This window comes from Oncorhynchus clarkii, chromosome 9, assembly GCF_045791955.1.
Source record: "Oncorhynchus clarkii lewisi isolate Uvic-CL-2024 chromosome 9, UVic_Ocla_1.0, whole genome shotgun sequence".
Classification (NCBI taxonomy): domain Eukaryota; kingdom Metazoa; phylum Chordata; class Actinopteri; order Salmoniformes; family Salmonidae; genus Oncorhynchus; species Oncorhynchus clarkii.
Window position 1 is genome coordinate 80,664,434 of NC_092155.1, and position 26,746 is coordinate 80,691,179.

Here is a 26,746-nt window from a genome sequence, read left to right on the forward strand (position 1 = left end):
GGACAGCAGGACGGCAGGTTAGATACACTGGGACAGCAGGACGGCAGGTTAGATACACTGGGACAGCAGGTTAGATACACTGGGACAGCAGGACAGCAGGTTAGATACACTGGGACAGCAGGTTAGATACACTGGGACAGCAGGTTAGATACACTGGAACAGCAGGACAGCAGGTTAGATACACTGGGACAGCAGGTTAGATACACTGGGACAGCAGGTTAGATACACTGGAACAGCAGGTTAGATACACTGGGACAGCAGGACAGCAGGTTAGATACACTGGGACAGCAGTTTAGATACACTGGGACAGCAGGACAGCAGGTTAGATACACTGGGACAGCAGGACAGCAGGTTAGACACACTGGGACAGCTGGTTAGATACACTGGGACAGCAGGACAGCAGGTTAGATACACTGGGACAGCAGGTTAGATACACTGGGACAGCAGGTTAGATACACTGGGGCAGCAGGACAGCAGGTTAGATACACTGGGACAGCAGGACAGCAGGTTAGATACACTGGGACAGCAGGACAGCAGGTTAGATACACTGGGACAGCAGGACAGCAGGTTAGATACACTGGGACAGCAGGACAGCAGGTTACATACACTGGGACAGCAGGACAGCAGGTTAGATACACTGGGACAGCAGGTTAGATACACTGGGACAGCAGGTTAAATACACTGGGACAGCAGGTTAGAAACACTGGGACAGCAGGACAGCAGGTTAGATACACTCGGACAGCAGGTTAGATACACTGGGACAGCAGGTTAGATACACTGGGACAGCAGGACAGCAGGTTAGATACACTGGGACAGCAGTTTAGATACACTGGGACAGCAGGTTAGATACACTGGGACAGCAGTTTAGATACACTGGGACAGCAGGACAGCAGGTTAGATACACTGGGACAGCAGGTTAGATACACTGGGACAGCAGGACAGCAGGTTAGATACACTGGGACAGCAGTTTAGATACACTGGGACAGCAGGACAGCAGGTTAGATACACTGGGACAGCAGGTTAGATACACTGGGAGAGCAGGTTAGATACACTGGGACAGCAGGACAGCAGGTTAGATACACTGGGACAGCAGGTTAGATACACTGGGACAGCAGGTTAGATACACGCTGTCCTACTATAGCTACTCTATGCTGCTCTACTATAGCTAATCCATGCTGTCCTACTATAGCTACTCTATGCTGTTCTACTGTAGCTACTCCATTCTGTCCTACTATAGCTACTCCATACTGTTCTACTGAAGCTACTCCATGCTGTCCTACTATAGCTACTCCATGCTGTCCTACTATAGCTACTCCATGCTGTCCTACTATAGCTACTCCATGCTGTCCTACTCTAGCTACTCCATACTGTCCTACTATAGCTACTCCATGCTGTCCTACTACAGCTACTCCATGCTGTCCTACTATAGCTACTCATGCTGTCCTACTATAGCTACTCCATTCTGTCCTACTATAGCTACTCCATGCTGTCCTACTATAGCTACTCCATGCTGTCCTACTATAGCTACTCCATACTGTCCTACTATAGCTACTCCATGCTGTTCTACTGAAGCTACTCCATGCTGTCCTACTATAGCTACTCCATGCTGTCCTACTATAGCTACTTCATGCAGTATTCATGACAGTTATTTCACATTAACGTCCAAACCCAATAAAAGCTATGCGATCTTACAGTGTGCTTTGTGGGGTGAGCTTCCTGTTTGATGCTTGCTTTGCCCCCCTTCCCTCTAAACTCACCCTAATTTTCGGCTCGAAGGACCAGTTCATTACGAAACCAGGACTGACGAACGAGGCACAGCCTTTTTAGCCATGACACTAAGGGTCAATCTCTCTCTCTCTCTCTCTCTCTCTCTCTCTCTCTCTCTCTCTCTCTCTCTCTAGGATGGTGATGACACTAAGGGTCTGTCTCTCTCTCTCTAGGATGGTGATGACACTAAGGGTCTCTCTCTCTCTCTCTCTAGGATGGTGATGACACTAAGGGTCTCTCTCTCTCTCTCTAGGATGGTGATGACAATAAGGGTCTGTGTCTCTCTCTCTCTCTAGGATGGTGAGGGTACTAAGGGTCTGTATCTCTCTCTCTAGGATGGTGAGGGTACTAAGGGTCTGTCTCTCGTTCTCTCTCTAGAATGGTAAGGGCACTAAGAGACTCTCTCTCTCTAGGATGGTGAGGGTACTAAGGATCTCTCTCTAGGATGGTGAGGGCACTAAGATACTCTCTCTCTCTAGGATGGTGAGGGCACTAAGAATCTCTCTCTAGGATGGTGAGGGCACTAAGGGTCTCTCTCTCTCTAGAGAGGTGAGGGTACTAAGGGTCTCTCTCTCTAGGATGGTGAGGGTACTAAGGGTCTCTCTCTCTCTCTCTCTCTCTCTCTAGTATGGTGAGGGTACTAAGGGTCTCTCTCTCTCTCTCTCTAGGATGGTGAGGGTACTAAGGGTCTCTCTCTCTCTCTCTAGGATGGTGCGGGTCCTAAGGGTCTCTCTCTCTCTAGGATGGTGAGGGTACTAAGGGTCTCTCTCTCTCTCTCTCTAGGATGGTGAGGGTACTAAGGGTCTCTCTCTCTAGGATGGTGAGGGTACTAAGGGTCTCTCTCTCTAGGATGGTGAGGGTACTAGGGTCTCTCTCTCTCTCTAGGATGGTGAGGGTACTAAGGATCTCTCTCTAGGATGGTGAGGGTACTAAGGATCTCTCTCTAGGATGGTGAGGGTACTAAGGGTTTCTCTCTCTCTCTAGGATGGTGAGGGTACTAAGGGTCTGTCTCTCTCTAGGATGGTGAGGGTACTAAGGGTCTCTCTCTCTCTCTAGGATGGTGAGGGTACTAAGGGTCTCTCTCTCTCTCTCTCTCTCTCTCTCTCTAGGATGGTGAGGGCACTAAGGGTCTCTCTCTCTCTCTCTCTCTCTCTCTCTCTCTGTCTCTCTCTAGGATGGTGAGGGAACCCCAGTAGATGTTCAGGTGAAGGATAACGGTAATGGAACGTACACCTGCAGTTACACCCCCAAGAAACCCCTCAAACACACCCTCATGGCGTCCTGGGGCGGGGTCAACATACCGGACAGTCCCTTCAGGGTGAGCACATACTTACAGGCTTCTAGGAAAAATGGGGGCTTCAGCTTTACCCACACATACAAACTGTTAAACGGGGACTACAGCTTTACCCACACATACAAACTGTTAAATTGGGACTTCAGCTTTACCCACACATACAAACTGTTAAATGGGGACTACAGCTTTACCTACACATACAAACTGTTAAATGGGGGCTTCAGCTTTACCCACACATACAAACTGTTAAATGGGGGCTTCAGCTTTACCCACACATACAAACTGTTAAACGGGGACTACAGCTTTACCCACACATACAAACTGTTAAATTGGGACTACAGCTTTACCCACACATACAAACTGTTAAATTGGGACTTCAGCTTTACCCACACATACAAACTGTTAAATGGGGACTACAGCTTTACCCACACATACAAACTTATTTTCCTCTCTCCCTCCCTAATCATTTCTACATTTTTCTCATTGTGTGTGTTGTGTGTGTAGATGCCGATCGGGGCAGGCTGCCACCCTAACAAGGTGAAGGTGTCAGGTCCTGGTGTGGCTAAAACAGGGCTGAAGGCTTTTGAACCTACATCCTTCACTGTGGACTGTGCTGAGGCAGGTCAAGGTAAGATCTTTACACTACACCAGCCCCTTCACTGTGGACTGTGCTGAGGCAGGTCAAGGTAAGATCTTTACACTACACCAGCCCCTTCACTGTGGACTGTGCTGAGGCAGGTCAAGGTAAGATCTTTACACTACACCAGCCCCTTCACTGTGGACTGTGCTGAGGCAGGTCAAGGTAAGATCTTTACACTACACCAGCCCCTTCACTGTGGACTGTGCTGAGGCAGGTCAAGGTAAGATCTTTACACTACACCAGCCCCTTCACTGTGGACTGTGCTGAGGCAGGTCAAGGTAAGATCGTTACATTACACCAGCCCTATTCTGATGCTCTTCCCTTCTCCTTAAAGTGTGCACTCGTTCAGCTCCCCTCACAGATTGAGGAGGAATCTAATGAAAGAGTAAAACCATAATACATCATAGTATTATGCCATTTAGCTTTTATCCAAAATGACTTACAGTTATGCTTGCATACATTTTACACTACCCACTACCCTGGTGTTACAAGCACCATGCTCTGCTAACTGACCTACAAAGATCAAATCCACTACCCTGGTGTTACAAGCACCATGCTCTGCTAACTGACCTACAAAGGCCCAGTTCATCATATGAACAATATGGAAACAAATGTTTATGACACTGGAAGCAAACGTTTTAAATCCACTGGTATCTTCGCCAAGTGTATTAACTGTGTGTGTGTGTGTGTTTGTGCGTGTGCGTGCGTTACAGGTGACATCAGTATCTGTATAAAGTGCTCTTCAGGCGTGGTGGGACCGGCGGAGGCAGACATCGACTTCGACATCATCAGGAACGACAACGACACGTTTACCGTTAAATACACCCCGCCAGGCGCTGGTAGTTACACTATCATGGTGCTGTTTGCTGACCAGGTGGGTAGAGTGTTTACAGTACTGTGGCTAACACTATCATGGTGCTGTTTGCTGACCAGGTGGGTAGAGTGTTTACGGTACTGTGGCTAACACTATCATGGTGCTGTTTGCTGACCAGGTGGGTAGAGTGTTTACAGTACTGTGGCTAACACTATCATGGTGCTGTTTGCTGACCAGGTGGGTAGAGTGTTTACGATACTGTGGCTAACACTATCATGGTGCTGTTTGCTGACCAGGTGGGTAGAGTGTTTACGGTACTGTGGCTAACACTATCATGGTGCTGTTTGCTGACCAGGTGGGTAGAGTGTTTACAGTACTGTGGCTAACACTATCATGGTGCTGTTTGCTGACCAGGTGGGTAGAGTGTTTACGGTACTGTGGCTAACCCTATCATGGTGCTGTTTGCTGACCAGGTGGGTAGAGTGTTTACAGTACTGTGGCTAACACTATCATGGTGCTGTTTGCTGACCAGGTGGGTAGAGTGTTTACGGTACTGTGGGTAACACTATCATGGTGCTGTTTGCTGACCAGGTGGGTAGAGTGTTTACAGTACTGTGGCTAACACTATCATGGTGCTGTTTGCTGACCAGGTGGGTAGAGTGTTTACAGTACTGTGGCTAACACTATCATGGTGCTGTTTGCTGACCAGGTGGGTAGAGTGTTTACAGTACTGTGGCTAACACTATCATGGTGCTGTTTGCTGACCAGGTGGGTAGAGTGTTTACGGTACTGTGGCTAACACTATCATGGTGCTGTTTGCTGATCAGGTGGGTAGTGTGTGTGTGTGTGTGTGTGTGTGTGTGTGTGTGTGTGTGTGTGTGTGTGTGTGTGTGTGTGTGTGTGTGTGTGTGTGTGTGTGTGTGTGTGTGTGTGTGTGTGTGTGTGTGTGTGTGTGTGTGTGTGTGTCTGTGTGAGGTGTTGCGGTGTTGTGTGTTTGTATAGTATGTATGCTGTTCACTAAACCTTGAGTCAGTGTCAAGTCCCAAGTCCCTACATTTACTAAATCTGGCATCTGTATACTTGAGTCAAAGTTGAGTCCCAAGTCCCTACACATCAGCGTGGCTAGTTAAATAATACTGTAGGTGCATTTGAAAAAGCGGGCTCGACTATACTCCAACACTGTGTGTATATATGTGACCGACCAGCTCAATTCGGCCTTATGTAGAAACATTTGAAATTGTGTTTTTTCACATTGGATAAAAGTAGAGACTCAGAGCTACAAAATGGTATATCATACACTACAGTTGAGGAACAATGGGAAAGTAATTCTGCTTTGAAAGTGGATAAACTTTTGAGAAAATGGCCCTTCAATGTTTTGGTACCTACTGGAGATCTCTTCTTTGTCTCCACCCATTCAACATCGTTCACACCCTCTTAAGCCTTAGCCCCACCCATCCAACATTGTTCACACCCTCTTAAGCATTAGCCCCACCTCTTTAATGATTCCCATGTGAGGCCGTGTACTAAACAACCAAAGAGTTCAAGACTAAAGGCTGGTTTATACTACGGGTGTGTTCGTAAATTGAATCTGAAATGCCAGAGTGTGCTCTAGGTGTTCATAAACTCAGGAAGTTGTCAAATTGTCCATTCGTAAAATCAGAGTGATTTGCTCTCGGAGCGTTCAGAGGTCACGCTGGACGCTCTGGCCGAGGAGGAGGGTTGATCAAAGCGTTCTGAATGAACAACAGAGGCCAACAACCGCAGTCAATCACCCAGCTAACTGGCTAATGTAGGCTAGCTACTTCCAGACACAAATGAGAGAACACCTCACTCTGACCATTTTATTCACCCTAGCAGAGCTGGTTAGGCTGTCTTCGTAAAATCTGTCAGTTATTCTGTGCTCTGGCACACTCAGACGAGAGTGCTCCGAAATCGGAGTAGATAGACAGAATGAACAATGTCCATTGAGAACGACTACACCACTTAGCTAAGAATGACGTGAATAATCAAGTCAATAAACGCTGGGTAGTTAGGTGTATTATATTTAATATAATGCCATGCAAGGATAGCGTAGCTAACACACTGGTACATACTGCTGTAATGCTATGTGGTTTGTAAGGAGAGCATAGCTAACTAATTGAAATCCAACATTAAACATAACTTATTTGAAAAGTCATTACGTTATCACATTGCTCAAAAGTTTCTTAACATTTGTCATAATTAGATAAAGCAATGAATTTTTATCTGCTCTCGTCAGGCTTCGGCTGAATGTCTTCCGCTCTTTTCTTCAATTCTGAAAACGTTAGTGCGGTTAGTATGAGTAATGTTGCCTCTCTGTGTTCCAGACCATCCCCATGACTCCCATCAGTATCAAAGTTGACCCGTCACATGACGCCAGCAAGGTCAAGGCCGAGGGACCAGGACTCAACCATAGTGGTGAGCCATACACACACGGTACACACGGCACACACGGTACACACTCACCATTTCATCCACCAGAGATAACTAACCCTTCCCTGTTCCATGGCCTCTCTTCCCTCCCTCCAGGTGTGGAGTTGACCAAGCCGACCCACTTCACAGTACAGTACTCACCATTTCATCCACCAGAGATAACTAACCCTTCCCTGTTCCATGGCCTCTCTTCCCTCGCTCCAGGTGTGGAGTTGACCAAGCCGACCTTCTTCACAGTACAGTACTCACCTTTTCATCCACCAGAGATAACTAACCCTTCCCTGTTCCATGGCCTCTCTTCCCTCCCTCCAGGTGTGGAGTTGACCAAGCCGACCCACTTCACAGTACTCACCTTTTCTTCCACCAGAGATAACTAACCCTTCCCTGTTCCATGGCTTCTCTCCCCTCCCTCCAGGTGTGGAGTTGACCAAGCCGACCCACTTCACAGTAAACACCAAGGCTGCAGGTAAAGCCAAGCTGGACGCTGTGTTCTCCGGCCCGGCTAAAGGAGAGACGGTCAAGGACTTTGAGATCATCAACAACCCCGATAACACCCATACGGTCAAGTACACCCCTGTCCAGCAGGGTGTTCTGGGAGTGGCCCTCACCTACGGAGGAGATTCTATTCCCAAGAGTCCCTTCTCCATCCCCGTGGCACCAAGCCATGACCTCAGCAAGATACAAGTGGCTGGACTGGGTGATAGTACGTACACTGTAAAAACAAAAAAATACTATTTTTTTTAATTTTCATTAACTAGGAAAGTCAATTAAAAACAAATTCTTATTTACAATGAAAGCCTACCCTTGCCAACCACGGAAGACGCTGGGCCAATTGTGCACTTTGTGTAGTGGTTGAAAAATGAGTTTTATGACTCCAACCTAAGTGTATGTAAACTAGTTTTATGACTCCAACCTAAGTGTATGTAAACTAGTTTTAATGACTCCAACCTAAGTGTATGTAAACTAGTTTTATGACTCCAACCTAAGTGTATGTCAATTTCCGACTTCAAATGTATATAGAATGCAGTGCATGTACTTTTTTTTAGTACAGTATGTAGTCTAGATGGATAGTGATATAGTATATTTAGAATGTATAGTATGTAGTTGAGATAGATAGTGATATAGTATATTTAGAATGTATAGTATGTAGTTGAGATAGATAGTGATATAGTATATTTAGAATGTATAGTATGTAGTTGAGATAGATAGTGATATAGTATATTTAGAATGTATAGTATGTAGTTGAGATAGATAGTGATATAGTATATTTAGAATGTATAGTATGTAGTTGAGATAGATAGTGATATAGTATATTTAGAATGTATAGTATGTAGTTGAGATAGATAGTGATATAGTATATTTAGAATGTATAGTATGTAGTTGAGATAGATAGTGATATAGTATATTTAGAATGTATAGTATGTAGTTGAGATAGATAGTGATGTAGTATATACAGTGGGAAGAACAAGTATTTGATACACTGCCGATTTTGCAGGTAATTTTTATCATATGTACACTTCAACTGTGAGAGACGGAATCTAAAACAAAAATCCAGAGAATCACATTGTATGATTTTTAAGTAATTCATATTGCATTACAGAAGTATTTGATACATCAGAAAAGCAGACCTTAATATTTGGTACAGAAACATTTGTTTGCAAGTACAGAGACCATACGTTCCTACATTCCTGTAGTTCTTGACCAGGTTTGCACAAAGTGCAGCAGGGATTTTGGCCCACTCCTCCATACAGACCTTCTCCAGATCCTTCAGGTTTCGGGGCTGTCGCTGGGAAATACAGACTTTCAGCTCCCTCCAAAGATTTTCTATTGGGTTCAGGTCTGGAGACTGGCTAGGCCACTCCAGGACCTTGAGATGCTTCTTATGGAGCCACTCCTTAGTTGCTCTAGCTGTGTGTTTCGGGTCGTTGTCATGCTGGAAGACTCAGCCACGACCCATCTTCAATGCTCTTACTAAGGGAAGGAGGTTGTTGGCCAGGATCTCGCGATACATGGCCCCATCCATCCTCCCCTCAATACGGTGCAGTCTTCCTGTCCCATTTGCAGAAAAGCATCCCCAAAGAATGATGTTTCCACCTCCATGCTTCACGGTTGGGATGGTGTTCTTGGGGTTGTACTCATCCTTCCTCTTCCTCCAAACACGGCGAGTTTAGACCAAAAAGCTCTATTTTTGTCTCATCAGACCACATGACCTTCTCCCATTCCTCCTCTGGATCATCCAGATGGTCATTGGCAAACTTCAGACGGGCCTGGACATGCGCTGGCTTGAGCAGAGGGACCTTGCGTGCGCTGCAGGATTTTAATCCATGACTGTGTAGTGTGTTACTAATGGTTTTCTTTGAGACTGTGGTCCCAGCTCTCTTCAGGTCATTGACCAGGTCCTGCCATGTAGTTCTGGGCTGATCCCTAACCTTCCTCATGATCATTGATGCCCCACGAGGTGAGATCTTGCATGGAGCCCCAGACCGAGGGTGATTGACCGTCATCTTGAACTTCTTCCATTTTCTAATAATTGCGCCAAACAGTTGTTGCCTTCTCACCAAGCTGCTTGCCTATTGTCCTGATTAAATGTCAGGAATTGTGAAAAACCGAGTTTAAATGTAGTTGGCTAAGGTGTATTTAAACTTCCGACTTCAACTGTATACTATAGATAATATATCATTACAAACTATATACAGGTATACTATCTAAACTACATACTATATATACCATAGATATGTCAGAATTGTTCAGAGAGCCGATCCGTTACCTGCTATATAACATCAATTTATTTAATTGTTTTTATGACTCCAGTCCAGAGTTATAATAATTTATTATCAGGCCGAACATACCCTCGTAAAACGGACTATCCTACCGATCCTTGACTTTGGCGATGTCATTTACAAAATAGCCTCCAACGCTCTACTCAGCAAACTGGATGTAGTCTATCACAGTGCCATCTGTTTTGTCACCAAAGCCCCATATACTACCCACCACAGCAGGGTTTCTCAAACTCGGTCCTGGGCCCCCACCTGGGTGTGCTTTTTGCTTATGCCCTAGCCCTTGATGACAAGTTAGTTATTTAAATCAGCTATGTAGTGCTAGGGCAAAAACCAGTTAGCCAGTTTAGCGTGAGCTAGACTACCCAGGAAAGTCAATTTGGCAACATGTCGTATTTTCACGTGGGAAGAGGGAACTCGGGGCAAATTCAAATGTTTTAGCACCACACAAATAAGGGACAGTTCCGAGCTCCACACTCTTAATGCTTTATATCTGCCTCACACCTCACATTCCTCAATCTATCTCTTCTCTTCTTTATCTCTATCTCCTCTATATATCTTCATCTCTCCTCTTCTATCTCTTAATCTCTTCTATATCTCTATCTCTTCTCTCTCTTCTCTATCTCCTCTATATATCTTAATCTCTTCTATATCTCTTCTCTTCCATATCTATGTCTCTTCTCTTCTATATCTCTTCTCTTCTATATCTCCATTTCTTCTCTAAAATATCTCTCCTCTTTTATCTCTGCTTTATCTCTATCGCTTTCTTTATTTCTCTATCTCTTCCTCTATCTGTGTAGAGATGACGGTGGGTAAGGACCAGGAAGTGACTGTGAATTCTGAAGGAGCAGGAGTTCAGGGGAAAGTCTGGGCCAATGTTACAGGGCCTTCTGGGAAACCTGTCACCAGCAAGGTAGGGATGTAGATTGATCTTTTGTTTTTCATTTTAACTCTCTTTTTAAAAACTGCATTACAATTATATGTTTATAAATGCTTTGTTGCATTTTTAAAAGCTTCATTACAGTTATATGTGCATTGTTAAAAATGTTGTGCTAAAACCAATGATGAAAGGTGCTTTACAAATAGACAATGATGAAGGTTGTTATTCATTTGAATGTTAATATACTGATTATTCAGGTGGAGGCAGGTCTTAAACCAGAGACCAGTCAAGTGAAGTTTATCCCTTGGGAGGCAGGGCCATACCAGGTGGAGCTGACCTTTGACGGAGCTCCGATCCCAGGATCCCCCTTCAACCCCACCGCCTATCCCCCCACCGACGCCACCAAGGTAAACACAACCTCTAACTGCTGACCTCTAACCCCTGATCTCTAACCCCTGACCCTTAAACCTGTATGTCCTGTTTCCCCCATGCCTGTCAGGTGAAGTGTTCCGGCCCAGGTTTGGAGCATGCCAAAGTGGGAGAGACTGGGGAGTTTGTGGTGGACTGTACCAACGCAGGTCCAGCTGAGCTGACCATAGAGATCATCAGTGATGGCGGGACAGAGGCAGAGGTCCACATCCAGGATAATGGAGACGGAACCTACACCATCACCTACATCCCCCGGTACCCCGGCTCCTACACCCTCACCATCCGCTATGGGGGGCAGGATGTACCCAACTTCCCTGCCTGCCTGACTGTGGAGCCGGCGTTCAACACCAGCGGAGTCCGCGTGTTCGGACCGGGAGTAGAGGGCAAAGGTCAGAGAGTGTTCTGTCCCCTATGTAGATAGAGTTATTAAAGTGAATATGCATAGATAATAAACAAAGAGTAGCAGCAGTGTAAAATATTAAAAGTGGGGGAACAATGCAAATAGTCTGTGTAGCAATTTGATTAGATGTTCAGGAGTGTTATGGCTTGGTGGTAGAAGCTGTTTAGAAGCCTCTTGGACCTAGACTTGGCGCTCCAGTACCGCTTGCTGTGCAGTAGCAGAGAACACAGTCTATGACTAGGGTGGCTGGAGTCTTTGACCATTTTTAGGTCCTTCCTCTGACACTGCCTGGTGTAGAGGTCCTGGATGGCAGGCAGCTTAGCCCCAGTGAAGTACTGGGCCATACGCACTACCTTCTGTAGTGCCTTGCAGTCGGAGGCTGAGCAGTTGCCATACCAGGCAGTGATGCAACCAGTCAGGATGCTCTCAATGGTGCAGCTGTAGAACCTTTTGAGGATCTGAGGACCAATGCCAAATCTTTTCAGCCTCCTGAGGGTGAATAAGTTTTGTCGTGCCCTCTTCATGACTGTCTTGGTGTGCTTGGACCATGTTAGTTTGTTTGGTGATGTGGACACCAAGGAACTTGAAGCTCTCAACCTCCTGGGTGTGCTCGGTCCTCCTTTTCCTGTAGTCCACCCAACATCTCCTTTGTCTTGATCAAGTTGAGGGAGATATTGTTGTCACCACACGGCCAATCCTACTTTTTCAATCTATCCTTTTGTGAAGTGCACCCGGGAACTAGTTCTGTACAATAGGGTGTGGTGGGGTGGATAAACCATCATCGTATAAATCTCCAGTTTGGGAAATGTTTCGCTTCCCAGTAGAATACAACGGCAATGAACAGAAAGAGTATGTCTCCATGCTCAATGAGAATAGCCTATGCAGCTGCCAACACCTCGAACATGTTGACACATTTACGCCAACATTACACCAGTATTCCTACCATCGGATCAAGACCGAAATACAATAAAACAACAACACAACTTGCAACCTCTGCATTCAAGCAGCCCTTCTCAGCTGATTCTGACCTGGCCAGAGAAATTACAACAGTGATAGGTATGTTTATAGTTGTTGAGAAGAATAAGAGTTTTTAGTGCATCGTGAAAGAACTCGAGCCACATTACGAACTTCCCCTTCTCGCACTCATTTCATTAAACAGGTAGTGCCTGCACTATATAAGCAAACGAAAGCTGAAGTTGTCAATAAATTGGCAAATGCACTTTGTGTTGCGCTTACGATGGCTGGACCTCCAGGCTACAGTTGAAGTTGGAAGTTTACATACACCTTAGCCAAATACATTTAAACTCGGTCTTAGGTCAGTTAGGATCACCACTTTATTTTAAGAATGTGAAATGTCAGAATAATAGTAGAGAGAATGATTTATTTCAGCTTTTATTTCTTTCATCACATTCCCAGTGGGTCAGAAGTTTATATACACTCAATTAGTATTTGGTAGCATTGCCTTTACATTGTTTAACTTGGGTCAAACATTACAGGTAGCCTTCCACAAGCTTCCCACAATAAGTTGGGTGAATTTTGGCCCATTCCTCCTGACAGAGCTGGTGTAACTGAGTCAGGTTTGTAGGCCTCCTTGCTCGCACACGCTTTTTCAGTTCTGCCCACAAATGTTATATTTTAAATGTTCTATAGGATTGAGGTCAGGGCTTTGTGATGGCCACTCCAATACCTTGACTTTGTCCTTAAGCCATTTTGCCACAACTTTGGAATTATGCTTGAGGCCATTGTCCATTTGGAAGACCCATTTGAGACCAAGCTTTAACTTCCTGACTGATGTCTTGAGATGTTGCTTCAATATATCGACATAATTTTCCTGCCTCATGAAGCCATCTATTTTGTGAAGTGCACCAGTCCCTCCTGCAGCAAAGCACCCCCACAACATGATGCTGCCACCCCCATGTTTCACAGTTGGGATGGTGTTCTTCGGCTTGCAAGCCTCCCCCTTTTTCCTCCAAACATAACGATGGTCATTATGGCCAAACAGTTCTATTGTTGTTTCATCAGACCAGAGGACATTTCTCCAAAAAGTACAATCTTTGTCCCCTTGTGCAAACTGTAGTCTGGCTTTTTTATGGTGGTTTTGGATCAGTGGCTTCTTCCTTGCTGAGCGGCCTTTCAGGTTATATCGATATAGGACTATAGGACTGTGGATATAGATACTTTCGTACCTGTTTCCTCCAGCATCTTCACAAGGTCCTTTGCTGTTGTTCTGGGATTGATTTGCACTTTTCGGACCAAAGTACGTTCATCTCTAGGAGACAGAACACGTCTCCTTCCTGAGCGGTATGACGGCTGCGTGGTCCCATGATGTTTATACTTGCATACTATTGTTTGTACAGTTGAATGTGGTACCTTCAGGCATTTGGAAATTGCTCCCAATGATGAACCAGACTTGTGGAGGTCTACAATTTTTTTTCCTGGGGTCTTGGCTGATTTCTTATGATTTCTCCATGATGTCAAGCAAAGAGGCACTGAGTTTGAAGGTAGGCCTTGAAATACATCCACAGGTATGCCTCCCAATTTACTCAAATTATGTCAATTAGCCTATCAGAAGCTTCTAAAACCATGACATTGTTTTCTGGAATTTTCCAAGCTGTTTAAAGGCACAGTCAACATAGTGAATGTAAACTTCTGACCCACTGGAATTGTGATACAGTGAATTCTAAGTGAAATAAGCTGTCTGTTAACAATTGCTAGAAAAATGACTTGTGTCATGCACAAAGTAGATGTCCTAACCGACTTGCCAAAACTATAGTTTGTTAACAAGACATTTGTGGAGTGGTTGAAACACTTAGGTTGGAGTCATTAAAACTTGTTTATGTAAACTTCTGACTTTAACTGTATTTAACAGCCCATCACCCCGGAGTGGACACGCCCCCCTTTATGAGAGACACACAAGTGTACAGATTTTGGTCTGAGCCATGTTTAGATATTGATTTCACACGCAAATTGCACTTTCCTCTAGTGTTGTTGTTGATGAGTAAGCATAGCTTTTTACTCTGGTGTTGTTGATGAGTAAACATAGCTTTTTACTCTGGTGGTGTTGTTGATGAGTAAACATAGCTTTTTACTCTGGTGTTGTTGATGAGTAAACATAGCTTTTTACTCTGTTGATGTTGTTGATGAGTAAGCATAGCTTTTTACTCTGCTGGTGTTGAGGAAGCATAGCTTTTTACTCTGGTGGTGTTGTTGATGAGTAAGCATAGCTTTTTACTCTGGTGTTGTTGATGAGTACACATAGCTTTTTACTCTGGTGGTGTTGTTGATGAGTAAACATAGCTTTTTACTCTGGTGTTGTTGATGAGTAAACATAGCTTTTTACTCTGGTGTTGTTGATGAGTAAGCATAGCTTTTTACTCTGGTGTTGTTGATGAGTAAACATAGCTTTTTACTCTGGTGGTGTTGTTGATGAGTAAACAGCTTTTTACTCTGGTGTTGTTGATGAGTAAACATAGCTTTTTACTCTGGTGTTGTTGATGAGTAAACAGCTTTTTACTCTGGTGTTGTTGATGAGTAAGCATAGCTTTTTACTCTGGTGTTGTTGATGAGTAAACATAGCTTTTTACTCTGGTGTTGTTGATGAGTAAACAGCTTTTTACTCTGGTGTTGTTGATGAGTAAACAGCTTTTTACTCTGGTGGTGTTGTTGATGAGTAAACAGCTTTTTACTCTGGTGTTGTTGATGAGTAAACATAGCTTTTTACTCTGTTGATGTTGTTGATGAGTAAGCATAGCTTTTTACTCTGGTGGTGTTGAGGAAGCATAGCTTTTTACTCTGGTGGTGTTGTTGATGAGTAAGCATAGCTTTTTACTCTGGTGTTGTTGATGAGTAAACATAGCTTTTTACTCTGGTGGTGTTGTTGATGAGTAAACATAGCTTTTTACTCTGGTGTTGTTGATGAGTAAACATAGCTTTTTACTCTGGTGTTGTTGATGAGTAAACAGCTTTTTACTCTGGTGTTGTTGATGAGTAAGCATAGCTTTTTACTCTGGTGTTGTTGATGAGTAAACAGCTTTTTACTCTGGTGGTGTTGATGAGTAAACAGCTTTTTACTCTGGTGTTGTTGATGAGTAAGCATAGCTTTTTACTCTGGTGTTGTTGATGAGTAAACATAGCTTTTTACTCTGGTGTTGTTGATGAGTAAACAGCTTTTTACTCTGGTGTTGTTGATGAGTAAGCATAGCTTTTTACTCTGGTGTTGTTGATGAGTAAACATAGCTTTTTACTCTGGTGTTGTTGATGAGTAAACAGCTTTTTACTCTGGTGTTGTTGATGAGTAAGCATAGCTTTTTACTCTGGTGTTGTTGATGAGTAAACATAGCTTTTTACTCTGGTGTTGTTGATGAGTAAACAGCTTTTTACTCTGGTGTTGTTGATGAGTAAACATAGCTTTTTACTCTGGTGTTGTTGATGAGTAAGCATAGCTTTTTACTCTGGTGTTGTTGATGAGTAAACATAGCTTTTTACTCTGGTGTTGTTGATGAGTAAACAGCTTTTTACTCTGGTGTTGTTGATGAGTAAACAGCTTTTTACTCTGGTGGTGTTGTTGATGAGTAAACAGCTTTTTACTCTGGTGTTGTTGATGAGTAAACATAGCTTTTTACTCTGGTGTTGTTGATGAGTAAACAGCTTTTTACTCTGGTGTTGTTGATGAGTAAGCATAGCTTTTTACTCTGGTGTTGTTGATGAGTAAACAGCTTTTTACTCTGGTGGTGTTGATGAGTAAACAGCTTTTTACTCTGGTGTTGTTGATGAGTAAGCATAGCTTTTTACTCTGGTGTTGTTGATGAGTAAACATAGCTTTTTACTCTGGTGTTGTTGATGAGTAAACAGCTTTTTACTCTGGTGTTGTTGATGAGTAAGCATAGCTTTTTACTCTGGTGTTGTTGATGAGTAAACATAGCTTTTTACTCTGGTGTTGTTGATGAGTAAACAGCTTTTTACTCTGGTGTTGTTGATGAGTAAGCATAGCTTTTTACTCTGGTGTTGTTGATGAGTAAACAGCTTTTTACTCTGGTGTTGTTGATGAGTAAACATAGCTTTTTACTCTGGTGTTGTTGATGAGTAAGCATAGCTTTTTACTCTGGTGTTGTTGATGAGTAAACATAGCTTTTTACTCTGGTGTTGTTGATGAGTAAACAGCTTTTTACTCTGGTGTTGTTGATGAGTAAACAGCTTTTTACTCTGGTGGTGTTGTTGATGAGTAAACAGCTTTTTACTCTGGTGTTGTTGATGAGTAAACATAGCTTTTTACTCTGGTGTTGTTGATGAGTAAACAGCTTTTTACTCTGGTGTTGTTGATGAGTAAGCATAGCTTTTTACTCTGGTGTTGTTGATGAGTAAACAGCTTTTTACTCTGGTGGTGTTGATGAGTAAACAGCTTTTTACTCTGGTGTTGTTGATGAGTAAGCATAGCTTTTTACTCTGGTGTTGTTGATGAGTAAACATAGCTTTTTACTCTGGTGTTGTTGATGAGTAAACAGCTTTTTACTCTGGTGTTGTTGATGAGTAAGCATAGCTTTTTACTCTGGTGTTGTTGATGAGTAAACATAGCTTTTTACTCTGGTGTTGTTGATGAGTAAACAGCTTTTTACTCTGGTGTTGTTGATGAGTAAGCATAGCTTTTTACTCTGGTGTTGTTGATGAGTAAACATAGCTTTTTACTCTGGTGTTGTTGATGAGTAAACAGCTTTTTACTCTGGTGTTGTTGATGAGTAAACATAGCTTTTTACTCTGGTGTTGTTGATGAGTAAGCATAGCTTTTTACTCTGGTGTTGTTGATGAGTAAACATAGCTTTTTACTCTGGTGTTGTTGATGAGTAAACAGCTTTTTACTCTGGTGTTGTTGATGAGTAAACATCTTTTTACTCTGGTGGTGTTGTTGATGAGTAAACAGCTTTTTACTCTGGTGCTGTTGATGAGTAAACATAGCTTTTTACTCTGTTGATGTTGTTGATGAGTAAGCATAGCTTTTTACTCTGGTGGTGTTGAGGAAGCATAGCTTTTTACTCTGGTGGTGTTGTTGATGAGTAAGCATAGCTTTTTACTCTGGTGTTGTTGATGAGTAAACATAGCTTTTTACTCTGGTGGTGTTGTTGATGAGTAAACATAGCTTTTTACTCTGGTGTTGTTGATGAGTAAACATAGCTTTTTACTCTGGTGTTGTTGATGAGTAAACAGCTTTTTACTCTGGTGTTGTTGATGAGTAAGCATAGCTTTTTACTCTGGTGTTGTTGATGAGTAAACAGCTTTTTACTCTGGTGGTGTTGATGAGTAAACAGCTTTTTACTCTGGTGTTGTTGATGAGTAAGCATAGCTTTTTACTCTGGTGTTGTTGATGAGTAAACATAGCTTTTTACTCTGGTGTTGTTGATGAGTAAACAGCTTTTTACTCTGGTGTTGTTGATGAGTAAGCATAGCTTTTTACTCTGGTGTTGTTGATGAGTAAACATAGCTTTTTACTCTGGTGTTGTTGATGAGTAAACAGCTTTTTACTCTGGTGTTGTTGATGAGTAAGCATGGCTTTTTACTCTGGTGTTGTTGATGAGTAAACATAGCTTTTTACTCTGGTGTTGTTGATGAGTAAACAGCTTTTTACTCTGGTGTTGTTGATGAGTAAACATAGCTTTTTACTCTGGTGTTGTTGATGAGTAAGCATAGCTTTTTACTCTGGTGTTGTTGATGAGTAAGCATAGCTTTTTACTCTGGTGTTGTTGATGAGTAAACAGCTTTTTACTCTGGTGTTGTTGATGAGTAAACATAGCTTTTTACTCTGGTGGTGTTGATGAGTAAACAGCTTTTTACTCTGGTGTTGTTGATGAGTAAACAGCTTTTTACTCTGGTGTTGTTGATGAGTAAACAGCTTTTTACTCTGGTGTTGTTGATGAGTAAACATAGCTTTTTACTCTGGTGTTGTTGATGAGTAAACATAGCTTTTTACTCTGGTGGTGTTGTTGATGAGTAAACATAGCTTTTTACTCTGGTGTTGTTGATGAGTAAACATAGCTTTTTACTCTAGTGTTGTTGATGATGTGTTTTCATTGAGGTAAATTCAACGTGTTGTTATTCCTGATGGTTTTTTATGATGATCATATACCAATACATTGGATTTTCTTAAATACCAAAGTACCAAAACAGAACGCACTGTGACCCCAAAATCGCAATTCGTACTGAACTGTGGGTTTGGTGAACCGTTACACCCCAATTAAATGGCATATATTTGTATTTCTTAGTGTGTTCTGGGCCCTAGGTGTGTTCTGGGCCCTAGGTGTGTTCTGGGCCATAGGTGTGTTCTGGGCCATAGGTGTGTTCTGGGCACTAGGTGTGTTCTGGGCCATAGGTGTGTCCTGGGCCATAGGTGTGTTCTGGGCCCTAGGTGTGTTCTGGGCCCTAGGTGTGTTCTGGGCCCTAGGTGTGTTCTGGGCCCTAGGTGTGTTCTGGGCCCTAGGTGTGTTCTGGGCCATAGGTGTGTTCTGGGCCCTAGGTGTGTTCTGGGCCATAGGTGTGTTCTGGGCCATAGGTGTGTTCTGGGCCCTAGGTGTGTTCTGGGCCATAGGTGTGTTCTGGGCCATAGGTGTGTTCTGGGCCATAGGTGTGTTCTGGGCCCTAGGTGTGTTCTGGGCCCTAGGTGTGTTCTGGGCCCTAGGTGTGTTCTGGGCCATAGGTGTGTTCTGGGCCCTAGGTGTGTTCTGGGCCCTAGGTGTGTTCTGGGCCATAGGTGTGTTCTGGGCCCTAGGTGTGTTCTGGGCCATAGGTGTGTTCTGGGCCATAGGTGTGTTCTGGGCCATAGGTGTGTTCTGGGCCCTAGGTGTGTTCTGGGCCATAGGTGTGTTCTGGGCCCTAGGTGTGTTCTGGGCCCTAGGTGTGTTCTGGGCCCTAGGTGTGTTCTGGGCCATAGGTGTGTTCTGGGCCCTAGGTGTGTTCTGGGCCATAGGTGTGTTCTGGGCCATAGGTGTGTTCTGGGCCCTAGGTGTGTTCTGGGCCATAGGTGTGTTCTGGGCCATAGGTGTGTTCTGGGCCATAGGTGTGTTCTGGGCCCTAGGTGTGTTCTGGGCCATAGGTGTTTTCTGGGCCATAGGTGTGTTCTGGGCCCTAGGTGTGTTCTGGGCCCTAGGTGTGTTCTGGGACATAGGTGTGTTCTGGGCCCTAGGTGTGTTCTGTATTCTAGGCATGTTCTAAGGGTGTGCTGTGTGTTCTAGGTGTGTTCCGCGAGGCAACCACAGACTTCACGGTAGACGCGCGGCCCCTGACCCAGATGGGAGGGAAGCACATCAAGACAGTCATCCAGAACCCATCTGGAGCCGTTACTGAAGCTGTCATCACCGACCACTGTGACGGAACGTACAGCGTAGAGTACACACCCTACCAAGAGGGTGAGTTAGTCAACTACCTAGTACACTCCCTACCAAGAAGGTGAGTTAGTCAACTACCTAGTACACTCCCTACCAAGAGGGTGAGTTAGTCAACTACCTAGTACACTCCCTACCAAGAGGGTGAGTTAGTCAACTACCTAGTACACTCCCTACCAAGAGGGTGAGTTAGTCAACTACCTAGTACACTCCCTACCAAGAGGGTGAGTTAGTCAACTACCTAGTACACTCCCTACCAAGAGGGTGAGTTAGTCAACTACCTAGTACACTCCCTACCAAGAGGGTGAGTTAGTCAACTACCTAGTACACTCCCTACCAAGAGGGTGAGTTAGTCAACTACCTAGTACACTCCCTACCAAGAGGGTGAGTTAGTCAACTACCTAGTACACTCCCTACCAAGAGGGTGAGTTAGTCAACTACCTAGTACACTCCCTACCAAGAGGGTGAGTTAGTCAACTACCTAGTACACTCCCTACCAAGAGGGTGAGTTAGTCAACTACCTAGTACACTCCCTACCAAGAGGGTGAGTTAGTCAACTACCTAGTACACTCTCTACCAAGAAGGTGAGTTAGTCAACTACCTAGTACACTCCCTACCAAGAGGGTGAGTTAGTCAACTACCTAGTACACTCCCTACCAAGAGGGTGAGTTAGTCAACTACCTAGTACACTCTCTACCAAGAAGGTGAGTTAGTCAACTACCTAGTACACTCCCTACCAAGACGGTGAGTTAGTCAACTACCTAGTACACTCCCTACCAAGAGGGTGAGTTAGTCAACTACCTAGTACACTCCCTACCAAGAGGGTGAGTTAGTCAACTACCTAGTCCACTACCTAGTACACTACTTGTCCACTACCTAGTACACTACCTAGTCCACTATCTAGTACACTACCTAGTACACTACCTAGTACCCTACCTAGTCCACTATCTAGTCCACTACCTAGTCTACTACCTAGTACACAACCTAGTCCACTACCTAGTACACTACCTAGTCCCCTACCTATTACACTACCTAGTCTACTACCTAGTACACAATCTAGTCCACTACCTAGTCCACTATCTAGTACACAACCTAGTCCACTACCTAGTACACTACCTAGTACACAACATAGTCCACTACCTAGTCTACTACCTAGTACACAACCTAGTACACAACCTAGTCCACAACCTAGTTCACTACCTAGTCGACTACCTAGTACACTCCCTACTAGGTCTAGGTCCCAGAAGGTGAGTTAGTGGACTAGATAGTGGACTAGGTAGTGTACTAGGTAGTGTACTATCTAGTAGAGAAGAATGGGAGAAACTCCCCAAATGAAGGTGTGCCAAGCATCGAGCGTCATACCCAAGAAGATTCCAGGATGTAAATGCTGTTCAACAGAGTACTGAGTAAAGGGTCTGAAAACTTATGGAAATGTGATATAAATAAAATAATACATTTGCTAAATGTGTCATTATGGAGTATTGTGATGTCATTATGTGGTACTGTGATGTCATTATGGGGTATTGTGATGTTATTATGGGGTACTGTGATGTCATTATGGGGTATTGTGATGTTATTATGGGGTACTGTGATGTCATTATGGGGTCTTGTGATGTCATTATGGGGTATTGTGATGTCATTATGGGGTATTGTGATGTTATTATGGGGTACTGTGATGTCATTATGGGGTCTTGTGATGTCATTATGGGGTCTTGTGATGTCATTATGGGGTATTGTGAAGTTATTATGGGGTACTGTGATGTCATTATGGGGTATTGTGATGTCATTATGGGGTATTGTGATGTCGTTATGGAGTATTGTGATGTCGTTATGGGGTCTTGTGATGTCATTATGGGGTCTTGTAACTCTATATGATAACTCTATATGATAACTCTATATGATAACTCTACATGATAACTCTGTATGATAACTCTACATGATAACTCTATATGATAACTCTGTTCTGTCCAGGTCCCCACATTGTAGAGGTGATCTATATGATAACTCTATATGATAACTCTATATGATAACTCTATATGATAACTCTACATGATAACTCTATATGATAACTCTGTTCTGTCCAGGTCCCCACATTGTAGAGGTGATCTATATGATAACTCTATATGATAACTCTATATGATAACTCTATATGATAACTCTACATGATAACTCTATATGATAACTCTGTTCTGTCCAGGTCCCCACATTGTAGAGGTGATCTATATGATAACTCTATATGATAACTCTATATGATAACTCTATATGATAACTCTATATGATAACTCTATATGATAACTCTACATGATAACTCTATATGATAACTCTGTTCTGTCCAGGTCCCCACATTGTAGAGGTGATCTATATGATAACTCTACATGATAACTCTATATGATAACTCTATATGATAACTCTATATGATAACTCTATATGATAACTCTATATGATAACTCTGTATGATAACTCTATATGATAACTCTATATGATAACTCTACATGATAACTCTATATGATAACTCTGTTCTGTCCAGGTCCCCACATTGTAGAGGTGATCTATATGATAACTCTACATGATAACTCTATATGATAACTCTGTACTGTCCAGGTCCCCACATTGTAGAGGTGATCTATATGATAGCTCTATATGATAACTCTATATGATAACTCTATATGATAACTCTGTTCTGTCCAGGTCCCCACATTGTAGAGGTGATCTATATGATAACTCTATATGATAACTCTGTTCTGTCCAGGTCCCCACATTGTAGAGGTGATCTATATGATAACTCTATATGATAACTCTATATGATAACTCTATATGATAACTCTACATGATAACTCTATATGATAACTCTGTTCTGTCCAGGTCCCCACATTGTAGAGGTGATCTATATGATAACTCTATATGATAACTCTATATGATAACTCTATATGATAACTCTACATGATAACTCTATATGATAACTCTGTTCTGTCCAGGTCCCCACATTGTAGAGGTGATCTATATGATAACTCTATATGATAACTCTATATGATAACTCTATATGATAACTCTATATGATAACTCTATATGATAACTCTACATGATAACTCTATATGATAACTCTGTTCTGTCCAGGTCCCCACATTGTAGAGGTGATCTATATGATAACTCTACATGATAACTCTATATGATAACTCTATATGATAACTCTATATGATAACTCTATATGATAACTCTATATGATAACTCTATATGATAACTCTGTATGATAACTCTATATGATAACTCTATATGATAACTCTACATGATAACTCTATATGATAACTCTGTTCTGTCCAGGTCCCCACATTGTAGAGGTGATCTATATGATAACTCTACATGATAACTCTATATGATAACTCTGTACTGTCCAGGTCCCCACATTGTAGAGGTGATCTATATGATAACTCTATATGATAACTCTATATGATAACTCTATATGATAACTCTGTTCTGTCCAGGTCCCCACATTGTAGAGGTGATCTATATGATAACTCTATATGATAACTCTGTTCTGTCCAGGTCCCCACATTGTAGATGTGGCCTACGATGAGACACCAGTACCCAACAGTCCGTTCCATGTTGGCGTGACGGAGGGGTGTGACCCGGGGCGTGTACGTGTGCATGGACCCGGCCTGGACAGAGGCATCACCAACAAAGCCAATACATTCACAGTGGAGACCCGGTACGACACACATTTGAGTAATTTAGCAGACGCTGTCATCCAGAGGGACTAACACCCAGACACACAGCTTCAGGAGACCATCTAGCCTGTGTTACAGAATGATGACCTCCCCCACCCCCCTCCTCTCTCTCTCTCTCTCTCTCTCTCTCTCTCTCTCTCTCTCTGTCTCTAACACCCAGACACACAGCTTCAGGAGACCATCTAGCCTGTGTTACAGAACGATGACCTCCCCACCCCCCTCCTCTCTCTCTCTCTCTCTCTCTCTCTCTCTCTCTCTCTCTCTCTCTCTCTCTCTCTCTCTCTAACACCCAGACACACAGCTTCAGGAGACCATCTAGCCTGTGTTACAGAACGATGACCTCCCCCACCCCCCTCCTCTCTCTCTCTCTCTCTCTCTCTCTCTCTCTCTCTCTCTCTCTCTCTCTCTCTAACATACAGACACACAGCTTCAGGAGACCATCTAGCCTGTGTACAGAACGATGACCTCCCCCACCCCCCTCCCCTCTCTCTCTCTCTCTCTCTAACATACAGACACACAGCTTCAGGAGACCATCTAGCCTGTGTTACAGAACGATGACCTCCCCCACCCCCCTCCTCCCCTTCTCTCTCTCTCTCTCTCTCTCTCAAATCAATTCAATTCAAGGGGCTTTATTGGCATGGGAAACATATGTTTACATGTTTACGGCCTTTCTCAATAGCAAGGCTATGCTCACTGAGTCTGTACATAGTCAAAGATTTTCTTAAGTTTGGGTCAGTCACAGTGGCCAGGTATTCTGCCACTGTGTACTCTCTGTTTAGGACCAAATAGCATTCTAGTTTGCTCTGATTTTTGGTTAATTCTTTCTAATATGTCAAGTACTTATCATTTTGTTTTCTCATTATTTGGTTTGGTCTGATTGTGTTGCTGTTCTGGGGCTCTGTGGGGTGTGTTTGTGTTTGTGAACAGAGCCCCAGGACCAGCTTGCTTAGGGGACTCTTCTCCAGGTTCATCTCTCTGTAGGTGATGGCTTTGTTATGGAAGGTTTGGGAATCGCTGGTTGTAGAATTTTATGTGTCTTTTATTGATTTTGATAATTTGTGGGTAAGGGGCAATGGGGTCTTTAAGTGATTAAAGTCTTCTAGCCAGATCCTAATTGGTATGTCGAATTGTATGTTCCTTTTGATGGCATGGAAGGCCCTTCTTGCCTTGTCTCTCAGATCGTTCACAGCTTTGTGGAAGTTACCTGTGGCGCTGATGTTTAGGTCGAGGTATGCATCATTTTGTTTCTGTGCTCTAGGTCAATGGTGTCTAGATGGAATTCGTATTTGTGGTCCTACTGGACCTTTTTTGGAACACCATTATTTTGGTCTTATTGAGATTTACTGTCGGGGCCCAGGTCTGACAGAGTCTGTGCAGAAGATCTAGGTGCTGCTGTCGGCCCTCCTTGGTCATCAGCAAACCATAGACATTTGACTTCTAGTAAGTGAAGCTCAGTGCTGCAGACTGTTCTAGTGCCATCGCCAGTTCATTGATATATATATGTTGAAGAGGGTGGTGCTCAAGCTGCATCCCTGTCTCACCCCACGGCCCTGTGGAAAGAAATGTGTTTTTTGCCACTTAACTCCACACTCGTTGTTTGTGTACATGGATTTTAGAATGTCTCTCTCTCTTTCCCTCCCTATCTCGCTCTGTCTCTCTCTCACCGTAGTGGTGCGGGTACAGGTGGTCTGGGTCTGGGAGTAGACGGCCCGTCGGAGGCTAAGATGTCCTGCAACGACAACAAAGATGGCAGCTGCAGTGTAGAGTACATTCCCTACGAGGCTGGAACATATAACCTCAACATCACCTACGGAGGACAGCCCATTGCTGGTACGAATACACACACACTCACAGATACACACACTAGTACATGTGTATTGTGCCTCTAAATTGTGGCGCTGCCTCTAAATTGTGGCGCTGCCTCTAAATTGTGGAGGTAACTAGTGAAGTTTCCAATCTGTAAAGATAGCTAGTGAAGTACCCAATCTGTAAAGATAGCTAGTGAAGTACCCAATCTGTAAAGATATCTAGTGAAGTACCCAATCTGTAAAGATAGCTAGTGAAGTACCCAATCTGTAAAGATAGCTAGTGAAGTTTCCAATCTGTAAAGGTAGCTAGTGAAGTTTCCAGTCTGTAAAGATAGCTAGTGAAGTTTCCAGTCTGTAAAGATAGCTAGTGAAGTTTCCAGTCTGTAAAGGTAGCTAGTGAAGTTTCCCGTCTGTAAAGATAGCTAGTGAAGTCCCCAATCTGTAAAGATAGCTAGTGAAGTCCCCAATCTGTAAAGGTAGCTAGTGAAGTTTCCAATCTGTAAAGATAGCTAGTGAAGTTTCCAGTCTGTAAAGATAGCTAGTGAAGTACCCAACTTGGGATAATAAAGAACTAGTACAGTATACACAAAGCCACAGTTTATTACCCCCCCAGTCTCTTACCTCACCAGTTTATAACAAAGTAATCTCCTGATCTTTCTCTTCACTCTCCATCTTTCTCCCTCGCTCTCTCTCTCTTTCTCTTTCTCCATTCACCTCTTTCTCTTTCTCTCTCCCTTCATCTCTCACTCTTAATTTTTCCTTAATCTCTCTCTCTCTCTCTCTCTCTCTCTCTCTCTCTCTCTCTCTCTCTCTCCCTCCCTCCCTTCATCTCTCTCTCTCTCTCTCCCTCACTCTCTCTCCCTTCATCTCTCTCTCTCTCCCTCTCTCTCCCCCCTCTCTCTCCTTTCATCTCTCTCTCTCCCCCTCTCTCTCTCTCCCCTCTCTCCTTGCATCTCTCTCTCTCCCCCTCTCTCTCTCTCCCTTCATCTCTCTCTCTCTCTCTCTCTGCCTCTCTCTCCCTATCTCTCCCTCTCTCTCTCTCTGTCTCTCTCTCTCCCTCTCTCTCCCTCTCTCTCCCTCTCTCTCTCTCCCTCTCTCTCCCTCTCTCTCCCTCTCCCTCTCTCTCCCTCTCTCTCTCCCTCTCTCTCCCTCTCTCTATCTCTCTCTCTCTCTCTCTCTGCCTCTCTCTCTCCCTCTCTCTCTCTCTCGCTCTCTCTCTCTCTGCCTCTCTCTCTCCCTCTCTCTCCCTCTCTCTCTCTCTCTCTCTCTCACTCTCCCTCCCTCTCTCTCTCTCTCTCTCTCTCTCTCTCTCTCTCTCTCTCTCTATCTCTGCCCCTCTCTCTCTCTCTCTGCCTCTCTCTCTCCCTCTCTCTCCCTCTCTCTCTCTCTCTCTCTCTC

General features: G+C 43.7%; 1 protein-coding gene across 1 annotated transcript in view; it reads left to right on the forward strand.

Moving 5' to 3' along the window:
* LOC139416981 (filamin-A-like) overlaps positions 1 to 26,746 on the forward strand; it is a 165,723-nt gene that overhangs the window by 69,801 nt on the left and 69,176 nt on the right. Inside the window, exons 14-24 of the mRNA XM_071166212.1 lie at positions 2,942 to 3,085; positions 3,566 to 3,689; positions 4,415 to 4,575; positions 6,861 to 6,951; positions 7,382 to 7,669; positions 10,544 to 10,656; positions 10,881 to 11,030; positions 11,123 to 11,441; positions 19,669 to 19,842; positions 23,359 to 23,521; positions 25,210 to 25,370. Coding sequence (XP_071022313.1) covers positions 2,942 to 3,085; positions 3,566 to 3,689; positions 4,415 to 4,575; positions 6,861 to 6,951; positions 7,382 to 7,669; positions 10,544 to 10,656; positions 10,881 to 11,030; positions 11,123 to 11,441; positions 19,669 to 19,842; positions 23,359 to 23,521; positions 25,210 to 25,370 — 1,888 coding nt within the window. The remainder of the gene's footprint in view (positions 1 to 2,941; positions 3,086 to 3,565; positions 3,690 to 4,414; positions 4,576 to 6,860; positions 6,952 to 7,381; positions 7,670 to 10,543; positions 10,657 to 10,880; positions 11,031 to 11,122; positions 11,442 to 19,668; positions 19,843 to 23,358; positions 23,522 to 25,209; positions 25,371 to 26,746) is intronic.